The sequence below is a fragment of the Mus musculus genome, chromosome 4, assembly GCF_000001635.26.
Source record: "Mus musculus strain C57BL/6J chromosome 4, GRCm38.p6 C57BL/6J".
In the NCBI taxonomy this organism is placed as follows: domain Eukaryota; kingdom Metazoa; phylum Chordata; class Mammalia; order Rodentia; family Muridae; genus Mus; species Mus musculus.
Genome location: NC_000070.6, coordinates 44,990,798 through 45,012,423, shown reverse-complemented (window position 1 = coordinate 45,012,423; position 21,626 = coordinate 44,990,798). Strand labels below are relative to the sequence as shown.

The 21,626-nt window shown below is 45.6% G+C and overlaps 1 protein-coding gene across 3 annotated transcripts; it reads left to right on the top strand.

The window, feature by feature from the left end:
• Positions 1–11: 11 nt before the first annotated feature.
• Zbtb5 (zinc finger and BTB domain containing 5) lies at positions 12–21,182 on the top strand. 3 transcript variants are annotated; one of them, NM_173399.3, is made up of 2 exons: positions 12–200; positions 17,038–21,182. In NM_173399.3, exon 2 carries the CDS (start codon positions 17,042–17,044, stop codon positions 19,052–19,054), a length of 2,013 nt encoding a protein of 670 aa, NP_775575.2. In that variant the 5' UTR covers positions 12–200; positions 17,038–17,041; the 3' UTR covers positions 19,055–21,182. The 3 variants fall into 3 exon arrangements, with proteins under 3 accessions (NP_775575.2, NP_001156755.1, NP_001156756.1); NM_001163283.1 differs by having other exon boundaries at positions 12–577; NM_001163284.1 differs by having other exon boundaries at positions 12–1,472.
• Positions 21,183–21,626: the final 444 nt, after the last annotated feature.

The following is a 21,626-nucleotide window of genomic DNA, read 5'->3' as shown; positions in this document are numbered from 1 at the left end:
CGTTTACTGTAGGCCTCCGCCGGGTCCTCAAAGAACCGCGCGAACGGGCTGAAGGAGCCGGGAGCGAGGGGCGGGGCGGGCGGAAGTCACAGCCGGGGAAGCCAGTCTGGACCTTCCCGCCTCCTTCCTCAGGGTCGGTCCGAGCGGAGGAGGGCCACCGCCTCCTCCTGCGAGGAGAAGGGGGGCGGAGCCCGGCTCAGGTGAGGCGACCCTATCAGCTAGAGTGGCCTGGGCGCGCGCGCGCGGGGCGCGCTCACGTGCAGGCGGTTGTGCACCGGGAGCGCGCCGAGGCATCGGGGAGCGCGCAGCCGTTCCGGGGCCGCCTGTCCACCCTGTCTTACTGCTGAGGGGTATTGTTACCCTTCGCCTCGGTGGGGCCAGGAGGGTGGTAGCTCAGTTCTTGTGCGCAGGCGTCCCCTGTGTCCCGACGCCCGGCTGTCGGTGCGGGGTGGGCAGGGACTAGTGCCCTGCAGATCTGCTGCTGGACATGGAGCCTCTCGGGATGCTGTGGGAACCCGCGCTCGGGATCTGCATCCTAGCGGGATGAGCCGAGGAGCGGCTGCCCTGCGGGATGGAGGCGAGTGGCTCTCTTGATCCTGCCCTGGGTCCTCCTGAGCGATGAGGTTTCGTTTCATCAGAGCAAGGCCATAAGCTGTCTGGATTCGGGAGCCAGCGGCCGACGACAGGGGTGGAGTCAGCGTTTGGGAATGCCCCAACTTGTTAGACAAAAGTGTTTAGTAGGCATTTATTGAATGGCCACTTCTTCCAGGCTTCGTGCGAGGAGCTGTGGGGTGCGGTGGTAAGAGACAGCGGTCCCATCTTCCCCTGGAGGACCGACTGCTTAGCACATAAACAACAGTAGAAATAAGGGAGCGGTTTAAGGGTTTCTGCTTTGTTTTGTTTTTCTAAAGTGCCACTTACTATGGTCAGTCTGCGTCCGAGCATCGTGGCGAACACTGTAGGAACCACATTTTGGTTATTTTTATTTTTGGAGGAAAATTTTTGGGTCAAAGACTCTTGATTACCTTAGTAGCGTGATCTGAGTCTAGGTAATTAAAATTAATAAAATTCGCAATTTTCAAGGACTGAAAGAAAAACATTTCCAAAATATGTTCTTGTACTGCTGAGTTGAATTTACATACATTTAGGTTTTTAGAGATTGAAGGGAATACTGTGCCTTACTCGTTCGTGATTTGTCTTTGTATGACATGTGTACTTTATATGGTTTTAAAAAGTGGACCGGGCACTTCGTTAGTTTGCTAGAGATTTTTGCTTTCATTTTCTGAAAAGTCTCGTGGTTGGCAGTAAGCTAAAGGCTTACTGGGTAGGGGAAAGGAGATGGGCAAAAGAGAGTGTTAAGAGAAAAGCTTGCAAGCTAAAGGAAGGCCACTTTAACCCTTCTGGAAATCTCAGCGAGCTTGGGAAGAGGAGAGACAGAGCTGGCCTCTGCTGCAGCCTTGGTGACCCGCCAGGTAAGGTCAATAGATCGAGGGCTCATTCTGGGCACTGGGGTTTTGCTAAGTAAATGGAAGTAGGACTTTGTGAGAAGTCTGTTTTCGGAAGATTTGCTTTTTTTTCCCCCTTCCCTAAAAGTTGGGTGAAAACAAAACTTTTTTTTTGTCTGCTGGGGTGCTGGCCGTTTTTTATTCTAGATGTGTTTCCAGCAGAATTCTGCTGAATTGATGAGTAATGAGATTTTGGGGAAAAGCATTTTAAAGAAGGGGTGTTTCCCTAATTTTAAGGGTCAGTGTGTTCAGAAGAGACTACTCTAGACTATCCAATTAGAATTAAATTTAATTAGAATTTTTTAAAAAATTATTTGGACAGCAAAATGCACTTTTTAGTATTTAAAGTTCTTAACATTAGTTCCATCCTATTAAAAATCCTGTGCTGAGTGAGCGGCAGACGGTGCCTCCGTGCTGATAGACTCCTGAGTCAGCCTCCAGTTTTCCTAAGAAAGGGGGAAAAAAAGAACCCAAAATACAGCTTCCATGTTAACTTGCAACTCAGCTGATTTCTCAGAATGTAAATTAGCTGTAAATGCGTTTTCCTTGTGTTAGTTGTGAGCATGTGTGCTGACTGCACCTGCCCTTTATTAACAGGGATGCTATCTGCTGACTCCCTCGGTGTGGCAGGTGGGATGGGGTGCGAGCAGCACCACACTGTCTGTCTAAGGTGACTTCCTATGCTTAAAGACCAGACGCTTAGAATTCCTGCTCCTTACTGTTTCCTGGGCATGCCTTGGGGTTTTAGGTATCGTTCTTGTGGCTAAAAAGTTTTTATTATGGCAACTGGAGAGATGGCTCAGTGGTTAAGGGCAGTACCTGGTCTTCTTTTGATGCCAGCACCCACATGGTAGCTCACATTTGTAACTCCAGTCCCAAGGGATCTCACACCTCTTCTGGCCTCCCCATGCACATGGTGCATAGACAGACTTGCAGGCAGCTGAACGACCAAGCCAGCTCAGTCAGTCGGCGAGGCTGAAGCGGCTTTATCTTTTTCCCAGCCTGCTTTTATATCATTCTAGGCTCATCCAGACACATGGTCAGTTCTTAGATCAAAGACAAAGGAATAAAGCGAAGTAGTAAGCAAAGAGATCACGCAAGGTGGTAATCAAGCAAAGCAGTCAGCAAAGCCCCATGGTCACTGTTTCTGATATTCTTATCTGAGCCTACTTCCTGGTCGGATCCCAGTGAAAAATGCCAAAGTCCTAGAAGTGGCACCAAAAGATCTCAACAACTGAAGGAAATGTTTTCAAAAGCTTTTGTTACTGGCCCAAACAGACTAGGAATTATGTTGGAGTACTGACTTGATTGTAACATAGAAAAGATGATAGGATCTTAGTATTCCAGTTTATTTTATCTGTAGATAACTTTCCTTTTGATCTCCTATCATACTTGAATACGTTATGGTTCTAGTAGTTCAATTCTAAAACTTAAGTTTAAAAAGTAATTTGTTAGCTGGGCGTGGTGGCACACGCCTTTAATCCCAGCACTCAGGAGGCAGAGGCAGGCAGATTTCTGAGTTCGAGGCCAGCCTGGTCTACAGAGTGAGCTCCAGGACAGCCAGGGCTATACAGAGAAACCCTGTCTCAAAAAAACCAAAACAAAAAAAGTAATTTGTTTATATTTATGATGGTTTGTATATTTTCGGACCAGGGAGTGGCACCATCTGGAGGTGTGGCCTGGTTGGAGTAGGTGTGTCACTGTGGGTGTGGGCTTAAGACTCTCATCCTAGTTGCCTGGAAGTCAGTCTTCCACTAGCAGCTTTTGAATGAAGACATAGAACTCTCAGCTCCTCCTGCGCCATGCCTGCCTGGATACTGCCATGCTCCCACCTTGATGATAATGGACTGAACCTCTGAACCTGTAAGCCAGCCCCAATTAAATGTTGTTTTTTATAAGACTTGCCTTGGTCATGGTGTCTGTTCACAGCAGTAAAACCCTAAGACAGAAGTTGGTAACAGGAGTGGGGTATTGCTGTGATAGGGCTGACCATGCTTTTATTTGAAAGAATGTGGATTTTGGGACTTTGGATTTGGAACACAGTGGACTGCTTTAAATGGGGCTTAATGGGTCATCCTAGTAGGAATATGGAAGACTTTGTTGCTGGGAGTAATTTGAACTGTGTTGACCTGGCCCAAGAGATTTCAAAGGAGAAGAATTTCAGAATGTGGTCATAAAGACAGTTTTTGTGGTATTTTGGTGAAGAATGTGGCTACTTTTTGCCCTTGTCTGAAAAGTGCCTGAGGCTAAGGTGAAGAGACTCAGATTAATTGCATTGACAAAGGAAGTTTCAAAAAAGCCCAGCAAAGACTTTGTTCTCTGGTTAAGTCTTATGAAGAGAAGTTTGAACAAGCATAGCAAGCTTAGAAAGGAAAAATATAAATTATATGGTTCGAGTATTAAAGGCATACATACCAGGAAGTGAAATGAAGCAAAATCCTGTGTTCTAGGAGATAACAGATTAAGGGAGTGGGACCTTGGGGCAAGATTCTATCTAGCTAAATTAAGATCCAGGCATGGTGGTACACACCTTTAATCCCAGGAGACAGGCATGCTGATCTCTGCATTCAAGGTCAATCTATAGAGCAAGATCCAGGATAGCCAAGCTTAGGCAGTGAATGGTTTGGAAAACATAAAGCCAGTGACAATGTAATAGTACAAGTGTTCTAACTCGTGCAAGCAGCAGAACTCAGCAGCTTCTGCCATGTGGCTCTGGCTCTACAGTTAAAAATGGAAGGAACTATTGGGACAATTTGATGCTGGTTAGCTGGAGCTAAGAAATTAGCAGTGATTGAGAAGAGACCAGCATCACTGAGGTGAACTCTTCTGGGAAGTGTTTTCTGGGAGCACAGAGAAGCTGTGTTCCAGAGATAGCCAAGGTTGTACCTCGTGCTACAGCTGGACTTGGTAATGTGTAAGAATCACCCAGGTGGTACTGGTTTTGAAGGCATAAAGGTATCATGAAGAACAGCTGAAGCTTGGCATTGTGAAAGGTCATGGAAGGCCATTGGAGAAGGTATAGCCTCAGCTGTAGTTGGTGGCCCAGGACCGAAGGGGTCATGCAAAGGATTTGAGGCTTGGCACCATGAAGAGAGCCTATGAGAGGCTATTGGTGAAGCCTAGTTGAAGTAGAACACCCCAGTGTATTGGAGATGTCAGTACCATGGGATGATCACCAAGAACAGCAGCCATAGTGGAGTGGATCAACCTGAGCTTAGAGTGCTACAGAGGGCAGAGCTGGAGAAGAGATGCCAGCCCTTAGGAGGAGTCCAAAAGATCAAGTGGAATCCCAGACACTGAAACAAGAAGCTGTAACATTGAAATTGCCTTGGAGACTCAAAGATGTTAAAGATGCCAGAGCCATGGGATACATGCTGAGGAAAGCTGCTAACGGAGTGGAACCAGCCCAGGAGAAAGCAGTTTGTTGCAGTCAACAAAGATGAAAAAGGAGTGGAGTTCTAAAGACTGCTTTGACATCATCCTTGGAGATGCAGAGTTTGGAGTTTGCCCAGCTGATTTCCTGCCTTGCTTTGGGGATTACAGTTAATTAATTAGATGAATCTCAGAAGAGACCTTGAACTTTGGACTTTTAACATTGCTGAGACTGCTATAGACTATGAGGACTTCGAAAATTGGACTAAATGCATTTTGCCTTATGCTATGTTTAGACTCATGTTTTTGAACAAGTCTATGAGGGCCAGGGAGTGGAATGTGATGGTTTGTATATTCTCGGACCAGGGAGTGGCACCATCTGGAGGTGTGGCCTGATTGGAGTAGGTGTGTCACTGTGAGTGTGGGTTTAAGACTCTCATCCTAGTTGCCTGGAAGTCAGTCTTCCACTAGCAGCCTTTAGATGAAGACATAGAACTCTCAGCTCTGCCTGTGCCATGCCTGCCTGGATACTGCCATGCTCCCACCTTGATGATAATGGACTGAACCTCTGAACCCGTAAGCCAGCCCCAATTAAATGTTTTTTATAAGACTTGCCTTGGTCATGGTGTCTGTTCACAGCAGTAAAACCCTAAGACAATATTTTAAGTGCATTAATGTTTTGCCTGCATATATGTCTGTGTGAAGGTGTGAAGTCCCCTGAAACTGGAGTTACAGGCAGTCATGAGCTGCCATGCTAGGATTTGATCTTGGGTCCTCTGGAAGGGCAGTCAATGCTCTTTAACTGCTGAGACATCTCTCTAGCCCTGAAACTAATTTTATTAAATTCTTTTGAAGATGAGTGGCATAAGTAAGCATATTATAGCTTAATTGATAATATTTATATTCGGGCTTACACCTTCAATTCCAGGACTCTGGATGCTGGGTCAGGAGACCCTGTCTCAAAACAAACAAAAATGACAGCTTTCTTTCCATCTTCTCTGGTGTTACACAAAATAATTCGGCTTATAACCACTGGCATTTTAGACTTAATAAAATGTGGTGCAATTAGAAGACCCATCCTCAGTTATTTCACTCTAATTGTAATGAGTGAGTTTTACAGATTTGCCTTTATGCTCTTGAGGAAGTTTGTTACTGAGAAGAACTGACTAGGAGTGAGGCTCTTCCTTATATAAATGGAAATTAACAAACTATTTGTTTTGCAAACTTTAATGAATGATTAAATGATGGTGTGCCTTTTGGAAATTATACATGATAATCTGTTACTTTTTATATTCAATAAGTGGGTTTACAAATCCTTTATAGTAAGCTTTTCAAATTAAAATGATTAGAGTGAATTGCTTCCTGTTTTGCCCCTGTATATGATATTGTTAACATGGTATAATTGATTTTTCAGTGCATCTTAATTATTCAGTCATGATTTTAAATTAGCTCAACATCATCTTTCTCTAAAATTGCAAGGCATTCACCTTTTGTTATCCCGTTTAATTTCTACTACAAGGAGGTCAAGGAAGAATGACAAGGAGATGAAGCCTGCTGTTTCTTCCTCCCAAAAAGACTAAACACACACACACACACACACACACACACACAAAACACATCTACTTCGACATACATTATATTCGTTATTGAATAGAAAGAAGGTCGAAAGCAGCTCAGCATGGTCAAATCCTGATCATTGTCAATTTTAAGTGGCTCATACTGCTTTAAAAGCAAACTCAGTATAAGAAATTAACTTTTTCTCTCCTATCTTTTCTACTGGTAAGAGACTATTACTAAAGATTCAGGGCAAAGGTCCTTTAGAAGTCCCAGTAGACCAGTCCCAGCTCGCCCAACCTGCCAACCAAGCAGAGCCTTGTCGAAGGGTGGGAAAGCAGCATTAATCAGGTGACCACATCGGGGAGGGCAGCCAGGCTCAGTAATCTCAGATATGTCTTGTATCAGCTGACAAGAACTTGAGATTTTGTAGGAAAGGGAAACAAGCAGAGACTGAAAGTTTGCTCAGCTGACAGAGCAGGTCACCTTGGTCAGGCCAGTGGTCTGGCTGGCCATTGTCCTTGTTCTGGTTCCTGGAAGTGGGTCTAGAACAGCAGCTGCCCTGTCAGCATGCACATCTGCTTCCCATAAGCTTTAGGAGAGCTAATCTCGGGGTGGTTTGTTCCCATTTGGGACTGGGAGACCTTTTCCAGCTAGGTTTAGCATGGATAGGATTAGTTCCATTTCTCTGTCCTAAAGACAATTTTTTTTTTCTATCTGTCATATTATTCCTAGAATCCAAGGTAACTGCAGAACAGAAACCTAGGAGGACAAAAGTTAGAGAAGGACAGAATGGAACCAGTTAAGCCTATTTGCCAGCTTTATAAATGTCCTTGCCCCCAGTGCTTAGACATTACTTTCTTTGTCAGAAAATGTCACCCAAACCCCCATTCAGAAATAATATTCTCGCAAGGGGAAGCGATACACACCTTTAATCCCAGCACTCGGGAACCAGGCAGGCAGATCTCTGAGTTCAAGGCCAGCCTAGTCTACAGAGTGAGCCGGGCCTAAGGAGGGAAGAAGTTGGATCCCCTGGAATTGGATATACAGGAGATTTATGGGCCACCATGTGGATGCTGGGAATCAAGTCCAGGTCCTGTAGAAGAGCAACAAGTTCTGGTAATCACTGAGCAAGTTCCTCAGCCCTACTTCTTAATTAGACTTGTTTCTATTTTATATGTGTGGCTGTTTTGCTTATATGTATGTCTATGTACTACATGTATGAAGAGGCCAGGAAAGGGTGTTGGGCCCACTGGAACTTGAGAGTTAGACACTTTTGAGTCTGTGGCTGCTGGGAATGGAACCTTTATTCTTTTTTTGAGACAGGGTTTCTCTGTGTAGCCCTGGCTGTCCTGGAACTCACTTTGTAGATCAGGCTGGTCTTGAACTCAGAAATCCGCCTGCCTCTGCCTCCCAAGTGCTGGGATTAAAGGCGTGCGCCACCGCTTTTCAATCTCACACCTAGGTCACTCTTTGCCGCTAAATGTTGGAAGGTAGCATGCTCGTATCTGTTTCTACAAATTCATACCATTGTCCATGTTGTGAGAAACTGGAGATCACCTTTGTGTTTTCCAGTTTTACCTGTTACACATACGCCTCCCACTTTGTAAAGCACCCAGTTATATGTCTCATTCTTACTACTTGCCTGTGACTTGAGTATTAGCACTCTACTGTGTAAATCTGTGTTCCACAACATATTATCTTGAACATGTTAAAACAGTCAAAAAATAATTCGGTGGTACTAGCTAGGCATATAGCTCTGTCTGTACAGTGCTTGCCATGCAAGTGTTGGACTTAGTCTCATCCCAAGAACTCACATTAAAACAAAAGCTAGTGTGACACACATGGCTGTCACCCAGCACTGGAGAGACGGAGACAGGAGTCACTGGCTAGCCAGCACTGGTGGTACATGCCTTTAGTCCCAGCACTCTGAAGGCAGAGTCAGGCAGCTCTCTGAGTTTAGAGGCCAGCCTATCAATAGAGTGAGTTCCAGGATCAGCCAGTGCCACAGAGAAATCCCATCTCAAAACCCCACCTCTACTTCCTATTGCAAAAAAAAAAAAAAAGCCTTGTCTGCCCAGTGAAACTTCCCTAGTTTTCTTCTCTAATAATGATTTACACCTATATCTTCTCTATAAAAATGGAGGAAAGGTGCTCTTTAGTTCTTTTCCTGACAGGATTTTGCCCATCTCTACAGTAAATGTTAAGAATTCCATGGTGTTGGCTTGGTTAATCTCAGCACTAGGGAGGCAGAGGTAGGCAGATCTCTTGAGATCGAGGCCAGCCAGGGTGCTACATAGAGAAACCCTATCTCTAGAAACAAACTAAATTCCTTAGAATGTTAAGATGCATCCTATACTTAACTTTGGTTGGTTGACAGCAGGAGATCACTTGTTATGGTGGTAGATAATATTTGAATGTGGTTGTGCTCTTCTTTATGAATTAGGTATGTTATTGAAAAGCTTGTATGCCACTATATAAATGAAATAGTTTTAAGTGTATCACTAGCTGGCTTGTTCCCCTACGATATAGCAAATATTTTATTGGACTAAGTAGAACATTATTAAGCAAGTCAATCTGAAGAGAAAATGGCCATTTTTTTTTTTAGTAGTCACTCTGATATCCTGAGCAGTGGTGTTAATGTATCTTCATTATACTTAGTTTAGACATTACTGAAAATCTGTTTTTTAGATAATAATTGTACTGAACACCTACTGTGGGTTAGAGGTACCAAGCAATAGATTGTTTGCTGTACCTCCAGCCATATAGACCCATAGTGGATCATTTTTGAAGTCTATTTAGGAAACATTAGTGCCCCCCCCCCTTACACACACCTTATTTGAAGATTTTAGACAGGCCTCTTGTGGGTAAAACTCCTGCCTTCTCAGTGAGAGCTCACATACAACTTTTATTTTTTATTTGTACTTTTTAAGATTTACTTTTATTCATATATATGCATGTTTAGTCCTGCTGAGCTCAAAGAAGGCATAGATCCCTTGGAGCTGGAGGTTTGGTGGCTGTGAGCTGCCCAGTGTGATGGCGAGGAACAAGCTTCGGTCCTCTGTAAAAGCAGCAAGCACTCTTAACCACTAAGCTACCAGTCAGTCCCTTAAAGCTTTTAGACTGGACCTCAAATTCTTGTAGAGTTGCTTAATAGTTTTAAATAACAATGATCTTGATATCCAGTTACAGAACATAGAGTAGCAAATTTTATATCTTACAAACTAAGGGGATTTTAAGAATACCTCTTTTATCCAAAAAGTTATGGTCATATGAATATGGAGCCAGTGTCTTGCTATGTAGGCCAGGCTGGTCTGAAACTCACTTTTTAGTATACTCTGGCATCAAACTTGGTGTCCATCTGTCTCATCCTCCTGAGAGTTGAGATTACAGATGTGCTCCATTGCACCTGGCTTTAAAAAGAGTTTTTGAATTGATTTCTGTTTTATCTGTATACTCATGTATTGCCTTTATGTCCATCTGTGTACCATGTGTGTTGCCTGGTTCCCAAGAAGGCCAGAGGAGGCAGCAGGCTCCTGGAACTGGAATTACGAAGGGTTGCTAGCTGCTATGTGGGTACTGGGAATCACACTGGGGTCCTATGGAGGATTGAGCAGCTTGTGATTGATCTTTGCAGCCTCCCGCCAAAACAGTGCTAAATAGCTGTTTCTTAGATATTTCTGGGAAATGTAATTTGAACCTCATCATAGCAAAAATCTAACATAAGCCAAGTACTGTAGTTTGGTTGTGGCTTAAATATGTTGCCTAGAGATTCGTAGTTTGGAAGCTTGGTACAAGAGTTGTCACGTTAAGATGTTGGGCTCTCTGGCTTCCTATGATCTCTTCCTCTTGCTTTATTCTTACCGTTGTGATGCCATCTGTCATGAGGTGAGATAGCTGGCAGAGCTTTGACCAGAGGTGTTTTATATGTAAGCTTGTATATTTCATTCTAGTAATGAAAAAAAGCACATTGGTAGGCTAAGGTAAAAGGAGAAGTCATTGGCTCCTGAAATCAAGAAGTTCTATGATGATACCAGCTTTAGTCATGATTGGGTCTTGGGGTTTTGATATCTTTAGGATGTATTCTTTGAACCCTGCTTTTTCTTGCTTTGGTCTCATTCTCCAGTTGTTAAAAATGGCTACCTTCAATGATAGACTTAAATCCCCTCACACTTTGTAATCTGGGTACAAACGGCATCCATGGTAGCATCAATTAAAAGTTCATAGAGCAGGCTTTAACTAGTGTGGCTGGGGTCGTTGTAACTCCTCTGTGCGGAGGGTATCAAGTTGGTCAGGCCACTCTCCATCGCCTGTGAGAACCTTGGGCAGTATGACCTTTACTACTTGGATCCTGAGTGGGTAGGAAAGGGCTGGATGTAGCTCAGTCGGTAGAGTACTTGCATAGCATCCACAAAGCCCCAGGTTTGAGTCCTGAAATCATGTACCTTAATCCCAGCATTCTGGAGGTAGAGGCAGGAGTGGCAGAAGTTTGAGGTCATTCTTGGGTGAGAAGATAGCTACATGAAACTGTCCAAAAAGGGGGGTGGGGAGTAGGTAGAAAGCAGTTTCCTCCAAAGATATAGTAGACAGACAGACAGACTGACTGACTGACCAAAAGAGCCTTTTAGAGATACTAGTTGAATGTTGATGTGGGACAAAATGTTAACATGTTTCCTACCATTTGGGATACTCACCTCAGAGATTTATTTCGGCTCAAAATGATCCTTGGGGTGTGACCGGCAGAGTCAGATGGTTGCTGGGGCTGAAATCACCTTGAAGTCAAGCTTACATGTCTGGAAGGATTCTGTCAGCTGACCTTCACTGGGCTTCCTTGCAGCTCATGTACACAGTGGCCTGCCTGTATGTATGCCTGTAGGCCAGAAGAGGGCACGAATCTCATTATAGATGATTATGAGCCACCATGTGGTTGCTGGGAATCAAACCTGAGTCCTCTGGAAGAGCAGTCGGTGCTCTTAACCACTGAGCCATCTCCAGCCCCTGAGGCTTTTTTTTTTTTTTAATATTCCAGCCCTCCGCTGTTAGAAAAGACCAAGGCTGAATCTGCCATAAAGTTGGACCTTGCTTGGCTGCTGTTGCTTTCCTCTTCTACTTCTCGGTTCCAGCTTCTCCCAGTAGCATAAATCTCTTGCATGTGAGTCCCCGTGTGGTCTGCTGAGGGGATTACAGACAAAGGCAGCATGAGGCAAAGCCTCCTTCATACTCATACTCTTTACGTATAGGTGCTTGGGTTTTTTTGTTTTGTTTTGTTTTGTTCTTTTTTGGTTTTTCGAGACAGGGTTTCTCTGTGCAGTCCTGGCTATCCTGGAACTCACTCTGTAGACCAGGCTGGCCTTGAACTCAGAAATCTGCCTGCCTCTGCCTCCCGAGTGCTGGGATTAAAGGCGTTCGCCACAATTGCCCGGCAGATAGGTGCTTGCTTGTTTGTTTTTTTGAGACAGGATCTTTCTGTAATTCTGGCTGCCCTGGAACTCACTATATAGAGCAGGCTACCTCAAACTCAATGAAAGCCTCCTGCTTCTCTGACTCCAGAGTGCTGGGACTAAAAGCATGCATATTATTATTGTGTATATGTTGTTTTTAATCCCATAGTTCCACTAGGCTTGTAGCTAGGAGACAAAATACCAGCAGTCCCTTGTTCTACCCTTTTTCCTCCAACGTTCTGACTCCTCAGAGGCAACTGTTTTCAGATGTTTGCGCTGTGTTCCCCTGTTGACTTCTGAACTCGATTTCAGCGATTTTTGAGACAGGCCATCACATGGCATTCTTAGAGGGAAGACCTTTATCACAGTGCTTCTCTCCCTACTTCCCATGCACATTTGGCACCCTCACTCTCCCAGTCTCAGATATGGCTGGTGCTCCTAATATTATGACTACAAATATTGTCCACAGTTGAACAGCATGGTGTGATGCACTGAGTAGCCGCCTTTCCCCCAGATACTGCCTCGATTTGAAAATACTGTATTTTCTTTTTTTAAGTAAGGAGAATTGTTTTTATTATCTTGTAATGAGGAATAAAATAAAATTAGGTATAAACTATTTATGCTTATGGCTCATTTGCACCTATAAACCCCAAAGCAAACTTCAATGAAAAGCAAAGGGAAGCACAGAGGCACCTTAGACAGTCAGAAGACTGTGTCAGGGTCTCTGGAGTCATAGTTACAGGCAGTTGTGAGCTGCCACGTGGGTGCAGAAACTGACTTTGGGTCCTCTGGAAGAGCAGCAAATATTCTTAGCAGAGTTTGCTCTGCAGCCCGCTGCCTACATACTTTTTTTTTTTTTCCCAATGATGTATCTTCTTTGGTGAAACTGCTCAGTTCTTGACATTCGGCCACATCAGAGCTATGCATTCCCTGTTAACCCTTGGAGAGATTACTTAACTTACTGCTCTAGACTGAACTACCTGGCTTGCCATGTGGAGGTTCATCCTTTTTAGACTTCTCTTTGTTATTGTGTTTATTATCCACATTGAAGGGTCAGAGCCTGGGACCTGGCAGTCTTATCAAGCTAGGCTCTGCCACTTGTCCCCAGTAAGCCAATTAAAGAGAAAAGTAATTCAGAAAAACAGACAGGAGATGCATCCACTGTGACCACACTGGAAGAGGAACCGATACAGAGGTTAAAGAGGTCCAGTGACTTCCAAAGCCATGTTAGGAACCCTGGCATGAGGGTTAGGTGTAAACATAGCATGTGTGGTATCCATAATTGAACAGCCCCAGGGCTAAGTGTAGTTGTTGGCACCATTGATCCATCTTTTGGGGGCTCTAGTCTATAATTCTTGGGCTCTGTTGTTTCAGTGCCTCTCTCTATGGCTTCTCTCCTGCCAAGGTATTACGGTGTTTCTGTTTCCTTTGTTGTTTGTTGGTTTTGTTTTCTCAGCTTGCTTAAGTACATCTGTTAGTAATTTTCTGAGATGTGAGAGATAAGAGATACCCCGTGAGTCCTTGCTTCTCTGAAATGCCTTAGTTTACCGTCATAATTGATTACTAGGCTAAGAGTGGAGTTCTCTGTTGGAAATCATTTTATTGGAGAATTTTGAAGGAGTTATATTTTAACCTCTTCAGTATTGCTTTGAAAGAGTCTAATGCTAATTTTATCCTAATTCTTTATAAATCTGTCACTACTACCTCACCACTGGATCCCAAACTCACTCTTTTTTTTTTTTTTAATTTAAGATTCCATAATATTGCTTGATGATTTGTGTGTTTGTGCATACACAGCTCAGAGGACAACTTGCAGTTATCATTTCTCTCCCAGGACTGAACTCTTGGCAGAAAGTGCCTTAGCTTCTGAGCCACGAACCAGACCCTGCATTGTTTTCTGAATCGCTGTTCTCTTCCATTTTCTGTCTTTGAGTTTCTGAGGTTAGAGTTAGGCTTCATTAGCTAATCTTCTGTTTGCTGTTCAGTTTTGTTTCTCCTTTGTCTTAACCTGGGAGATTTGCTCATTTTCTTCCAATTCTACTAACTTAATATTCTTTGCCACTTTGAATTTCCAGTAATTTTTCTTTCTCTCCCTTCCCTGCTTTTGCCCTTCTTTCCTCTCTTTCCCTTCTCTCCCCTCCCCCACGGGCTAGCTTTGAACTCTCAGCATACCTGCTTCAGCCTCCTGAGTGCTAGGATGACAGTCATATACCATCACAGGCATTCAGTAAGAGCACTAGTTGGTCTTCGAAAAGATCTGGGTTCAATGCCCAGTACCCATATGGAGGCTTACAACCAGTTCAGGCCATCCAATGACTTCTGCCTCAGCAAGCACCAGGCATGCATGTGGTTCACAGATGTCCGTGCAGACAGAAGACTCTTACACATAAGATAAATAAATCATCTTTTAAAAAAGAAAGAAAAATATTTTATTTCATGGATGTGCTATCTTATCTGAGGCTATTGACCATAGATGTTTGTTTTGTTTTGACCTCAATTTCCCCTTAAATCATTTGTTTGTTCCAAATGTTCCCGGGCACTGTTCTGTTTATTTTGTACTTGCGATCATCAGAACTATTCTTCCATTTTGTGTGTTATGAGTATTCCCCCTGCATGTATGTCTGTATCACATGTGTGCCTGGTGTTAGTGGAGTCCAGAAAAGGCTGTCAGATCCCCTGGAGCTGGAGCTGCCACCTAGGAATCACCTGTGTCCCCTGAAGAGCGACCAGTGCTTTAACCAAGGAGCCATCATCTCTCCAGCCTCTGGTGCTTGGCCTTGTGTTAAGAGGGTTGTTTTCTTCTCAGTGTGGGCTGCTCCTTCACATTCCCAGTAGAAAGGAAGCCTTGACTGACTGGAAGCGGAGTGAATGGCTTGTCCTTGGAGATGAATGTGTTTTGCCACATGGGACCTAAGTATTTTATTGGGCTTTCCAGTTATCCTACATATACAAAAGTCCAGTCTCCCTGGGAAGTCTGAACCTGGCCATTCATACAGTTAGTCATTGAGCAGGTAGAGGTGGGTGGGAGTGTGGAGGTGAGGTGTGCAGACTTGAACTCAGAGCTTCTCTTCCTCTCATCACTCTCTGGGGGCCCTCGGGAGGGTCTGCTTCAGTACCCAACCCTAGAAGAGCTCTTCCCCAGCAAGCCTTCAGGACCCCCTTCGCGGCTGTCAGAGGCGGGAGCCCCGTGCTTGTGCCTGTTGTGGCGTCTTATCATGGCAGTACCTTAGAGTTGTTTGTTTATTAGTCTTTTCTCCCCGAGAGTGTGGATCTGTCTGGTTGGTCCTTTTATCTGTAGTACTCGACATGTTAGGTATTCTGTGTGCGTCTGTGCCCCAGGCTTAGCAGTTAATTCATTCAGATCGCAGTCCTCGAGGCCAGGGTTTCTCCCCTGGAGAGGACGAAATGGCCTGTGTTTCTGTGGAGGGCACAGAAGAGCCTCACTGGGGTTATTGATCCCCACCCTAGTCAGGCAGACTGACCTGACATGAATGGGTAGCTACAGTGTTCCTAGGAGATGTAGTCATTTCTTAGATAAAAGTAAGCAAGTTTTTATTTCACATAATTTGAAGAAATATGCAGATATTTATTGGGTCGAGACTCAGCATTAAAAGACCATGTGGGCCCTTCTTTTTCTCCTTGAACTTGTTATAATAAAAACTTTGCAGTATATTTAAAGTAAATTTACTGTTCTGTTGGTAAATATTTCCCTATCTTTTAAAAATACTACTTTTCAAAAGAAACAACACACTACCTAGAGGAAGAATGATCGGATGTTATCAGCTGTTAGTGACACTGTGAGCAGTCCTTTTGCTTAGAGCTGTGGGTGCCCTGTCATTTCTGAAAGCGTGGCTTTGGGTCAAGCTCATTTGTGGCCTCACTTCCTTCCTTATTATTTTCTGTTATTTTTAAGGTACAGTCTATTGGTTTTGGCGCTATAATGTATAATTTATTACTGTAAACATTCTATCCATGTAATCCATGTCCTTGTAGCAGTTTGTAAGTTAGGACACTGGGACACAACTGTCACACTCTGGGTCCTGCCATCCCAGCTCCAGCTCAGTATTAACCGCTGTACATTTACCTTTGTACGCCCTGATTTTATTTTATTTTTTAGCTTTTATTTATTTTTATTTCATGCATATGAGTGTTTACCTCTACATATGTCTTTGTACCACGTGTACAGTAGCCAAAGAGGCCAGAGGAGGTCATCAATTCCCCTGAAACTGGAGTTAGGGGTTTTGAGTCACCATGTGGGTGCTGGGAATTGAACCTGGGTCCTCTGGAAGAGCAGTCAGTGCTCTTAACTGCTGAGCATCTCTCCAGCCCTGCTTTATACCTTAAAAACCAAACACCTCCAAGAGAGTGCTGGCTTCAGGGCTGCAGTGCGGGGTGTGGGAGGGAAGTGCATGTTTGCAGGCTGTTCCCGTCTCTATAGCTAGTAATCTTCTCTGCTATCGATTTGCCCTTTTCACTAAGGTTGCTAAGGCTGCTGGAATTCACTGTTCTAGGGGATGCTGAATGCTAACAAATTTCAGTGGAGCAATTCAGCCTTTCAGTGGGGCTTTTTTAACAGAGACCTCAGTGTTCTAAGCAAGTTCCATGAAGGGCTAATGGATCTGGAGCTTGAGCTGAACTGACTTTTGCTCCATAGTTGACAGGGTCTTATATGCGGGCCCATTATTAGATGTCACAAGCTTCAAAAGCTCCAAATGTGGCCAGCCATTCTTTAAAGTTGCACTTATTTGTATGTGTACATATGTCTCTGTACCCTGATGGGTGTTCAGTGGGCACAGCACAGCTTTTGGGTGTTGGTTCTCCTCTTCCTCCATGTGGTACCCAGGGATGGAACTTAAGTTTGTTAGGCTTGGTATAGGAATATTAACTGGCTGAACCGTCTTGTCAGCCCTGACCCCCCACAAACCTTTTTTTTTTTTTTTTTTTTTGAGACAGAGTCTCTCGGTCTCTCTGTGTAGCCCTGGCTGTCCTGGAACTTACTTTACTTTGTAGATCAGGCTGGCCTTGAACTCAGAGATCTGAGTACTGAGATTAAAGGCTTTACCTCCATGGCCCGGCTACCACACCTCTCTTAGTGCATTCTATGTTCGGGTTCTGAGTTAAGCTTTGTTAGGTCTTAACCCTTTTTCCCTTTGTGTCTTGTATAGGACAATGGATTTTCCTGGTCACTTTGAGCAGATCTTTCAGCAGCTGAACTACCAGAGACTTCATGGGCAGCTGTGTGACTGTGTCATTGTAGTGGGGAACAGGCATTTCAAAGCCCACCGCTCCGTGCTGGCAGCATGCAGTACGCATTTCCGAGCACTGTTCTCGGTGGCGGAAGGAGATCAGACCATGAACATGATCCAGCTAGATAGTGAGGTGGTGACAGCCGAGGCCTTCGCCGCCCTGATTGACATGATGTATACCTCCACCCTCATGCTAGGGGAGAGCAACGTTATGGATGTCTTATTGGCAGCCTCTCACCTGCATCTGAACTCCGTTGTTAAGGCATGTAAACATTACCTGACGACAAGGACGCTCCCCATGTCTCCCTCTAGTGAGCGTGCTCAGGAGCAGAGTGCCCGCATGCAGCGCTCTTTTATGCTGCAGCAGCTGGGACTCAGCATTGTGAGCTCAGCCCTCAGTTCCAGCCAGAGTGCCGAGGAGCCGACAGCCCCTATGAGCTCATCCATGCGCAGCAGCCTGGACCAGCGGACACCCTTCCCCATGAGACGCCTTCACAAGCGCAAACAGTCTGTAGAGGAGCGGGCCCGGCAGCGCCTGCGATCCTCCATGGAGGAATCTGCCATTTCAGATGTTACTCCAGAGAGCGGGCCTGCGGGAGTTCATTCCCGGGAGGAATTCTTCTCACCGGATTCTCTGAAAATTGTGGATAATCCTAAACCCGATGGGATGGCTGACAACCAGGAAGACGGTGCCATGATGTTTGATCGGCCTTTTGGTGCCCAAGAAGATGCTCAAGTGCCCAGCCAGTCAGATGGCAGTGCTGGCAACATGGCCTCTCGTGCAACTCAGGTTGAAACGAGTTTTGAACAAGAGGCCGTGGCTGAGAAAGGCAGTTTCCAGTGTGAAAATCCTGAGGTTGGCCTCGGGGAGAAGGAGCACATGAGAGTGGTGGTGAAGTCTGAGCCCCTGAGCTCTCCCGAGCCGCAGGATGAAGTGAGCGACGTGACCTCCCAAGCAGAGGGCAGTGAGTCTGTGGAGGTGGAAGGAGTGGTGGTCAGTGCCGAGAAGATAGACCTCAGCCCTGAAAGCAGTGACCGGAGCTTTTCCGATCCCCAGTCCAGCACCGACAGGGTCGGGGACATCCACATCTTGGAAGTCACGAATAATCTAGAACATAAGACCTCTTTTAGTATTTCCAATTTTCTCAACAAGAGCAGGGGGAGTAATTTCAGTGCAAGTCAGAGCACTGACGACAACCTCCCAAACACCACCAGTGACTGTAGGCTCGAGGGCGAGGCCCCTTATCTGTTGAGTCCAGAGGCTGGGCCAGCAGGTGGGCCTTCCTCTGCCCCTGGTTCCCATGTAGAGAACCCGTTCAGTGAGCCTGCAGACTCCCACTTCGTCAGACCTATGCAGGAGGTGATGGGCCTGCCCTGTGTGCAGACCTCAGGCTACCAAGGAGAACAATTCGGGATGGATTTTTCCAGGTCTGGCTTGGGTCTCCACTCATCCTTCTCCAGGGCCATGATGGGTTCCCCACGAGGAGGGGCCAGTAACTTTCCATATTACCGACGAATAGCTCCAAAAATGCCAGTGGTAACTTCTGTCAGGAGCTCGCAGATCTCTGAAAATTCAGCCAGTTCCCAGCTAATGATGAACGGGGCCACCTCATTTGAAAATGGCCACACCTCCCAGCCTGGCCCTCCTCAGTTGACCAGGGCATCTGCTGATGTCTTGTCAAAGTGCAAGAAGGCCTTATCGGAGCACAATGTCTTGGTTGTGGAGGGAGCTCGAAAGTATGCCTGCAAAATCTGCTGTAAAACCTTCCTGACTCTGACGGATTGCAAGAAACACATCCGGGTCCACACAGGAGAAAAGCCGTACGCCTGCCTCAAGTGTGGCAAACGGTTCAGTCAGTCCAGCCACCTATATAAACACTCGAAAACGACCTGCCTGCGCTGGCAGAGCAGCAACCTCCCCAGCACCCTGCTCTGATCGCTTCTCGCCACAGCGCACAGGCCAGTCTGCACTGAAACTAAAACCGCTGTAGGCAGGCAGCTCTTGTCACTGGACTCGGTCTCACTGTCCAGTGGCTCTCATGAATTTCAGCCAAGAGTAAGCAGAGAACTGTTAGGTGTAGCACTTACCCTGCACATTTCTTAGGGTGGAGGAATGCAGTCCTAAAGTAGGTTGTCATTGTTGTTAAGAATATCAAATTTAAAAATGAAAGTGCAGAAAACATTTTAACACTATTTTAAAGCTCTGTGAAGCATTTAATTAAATGTCCTGTATCCTGTGATGGGAGTATTCCATCCCTGTACAGCAATGCAGAACATACTGTGTGTAACCAGGTGACTTGGTGCTATCTGGAAAAAAAAAAAAAAGGCCCTGGAGGACAAGCATGTCTGGCACAGATGCTTAAAGTGTATCCTGAGCTAGTCCCAGGCCTCTGAAAGTCCTGTGGAGTTTTTATTTGTATCTGAGTTGCAGTCACAGGCACTGCCCTCTGATGGTGCTCACACTGAGTCCAGGGAAATATGCCCTTGGACTAACAGGTGTATAGACTTTCGAATACATCTCTATGGCATAGGTGTTTTTAGTAACTTTTCTGTTTGTTTTAAGAACTAAAGTTGTAATGGAGTGTGTACTTGTAGGAGTGACAGTGAGGTGTTTCTGTTCGTGCTGTGTTAGCAGGGTTTTAACCAACGTGTATTTCTGATACTGTACTTGTTTGATGTAAGTGGGAAGCTAGTGTCCGTCTTTCCTCTGGTGATACGGAGTCCTGTGTATGGGTTCTCACGGCGCATTTGCCTTTCATGCCATCTGGATGCCCAAGGCCACCCAAGATCAGCTGCCCTTGACCTTGTCACGTCTCACTCCCAAGCGCCATAGAACACCTCTCCTGGCGTAGCCAGTTAGACTAACCACAGCAGCGCTGCTGTAGTTTTCTTCCTGTTGCATACGCTCTCACAGCTACACCTCAGTGTTCAGTGGTGTCCCTCCTCTAACTCAGTGTTGAATCAGACTTAACTGTAGGAGTGTTCATGTCTCCTCAGTTCTTCACAGGCTCTGGAAGAGTCAGGCAGCCTACAGCATAGAATTCACCAAAAACACCCAAGATTCTCGGGGTGGCATTCAGTTCTCTGTCCCCTGATAACCATGCTGCCAGGGCTGCTGCATCCTGACATGCACCCAGGAGAATAGCACAGTTTCATGCATATCTGTAAGCTAAAGATGGACAAGAATTTTTTTCATACTTTTTTCAGAGATACCAAACCATTGTACACAATTCAGAGAAATTCATTAACTTTAGAGAGCCACATATTTCTGTATATCCTAAAACAAAAATGAGCATGTGTCTTCTCTTAAGCTGGTGTGACCATGAATCTGTGGCTTGACCTGTAATGCTCTGAGAAGGCATGACATCTGAGCTGATTGCCAGGGAAGCAAGCCCGAATGGCAGGCTGGACTCCTGCTGCTGAGCAGCTGTGGGCAAGACCACTGAAGGCACTGGAGTCACTTGAGAAGATGTTGTGTGGCTGATGGTCAGCAGTCCTGTTGAGACACGATGGGGTGGGTCTATATCACCTTCATAAGGACCAGTGGGAGTCAGCATGGAGAACCAGAGCGGCCCTGCTGGATGAGGAGCCAATGTCACAGGCATAGACTAGCAGTTGTCCTTTCTGTCTTAGGGACGTGGTGCTTCAAGTCTGCCCCTCACCTTGGCTTCGATACAAGTGGGCTTTGCTCTGGGGCCTGTCCCTGGCGCTCAACAGAGCCTGCCTCTCTGCTGCTGGGTGGACCTGGAATCTCATCTACCTCTGTAGTCAGTCTCTCCATGTGAGAAGCAAGCTTGAGGCCAGTGTCCTCCGACATGCCGTAGCACTTAAAGATTTCCAAGGGTCCCTGGGAAACGAGCCCAGGGTCGCTGCAGCCTGGAGTTTCACAGGGATTCTAACGGGGACTGGGGACCTGACTTTTGACTTTTAGCCTTAATTCTAGCCCGGCATAATCATGTACAATCTTTTGGAGGTGGCATCAAGTGTAGGGGCACCCTTTCAGGTGCTAACGCTGGTCAAAACAGATTTTAAAATTAAAACTTTGTCATATCCATGCCTCTAAACACACGGTCTCCTTTGCTTCCGTTTGGGTTGAAACAGAGCAGGGATGCGCTTCTGTACTATACTGCAGCAGTTCGAGCCTCCAAGATAGGACCGCTCCATCCTTGAGTTAGTCCTGCCTCTCTGCAGTGCCCGCTCTGTGGCTGTGTGGGAAGTCCTGCAGTGCGGTGCTTACAGCCTGGCCTTGGGGAGAGTGAAGGGGATTTAAAAGGAGCACCTACCCGGAGCACAGAGGGAGCAGCAGGTAGACACAGACACGGATCAAAACTGGGAACCCTGCTGTCACTACTGCTGACCTACTGTGCTGACCTGCTGCCTCCTCCCTTGCAGTTTTCTCCCCTGGTAGTGTGCTCTTTCGCCGTGGTTACGGTATTGGGTTCAGGCCCTGTGTTTTTCTGGTTATGGTTGTTCCTCCTCAGGGAGAGGAAAGGGAGGGAATTTGGTGG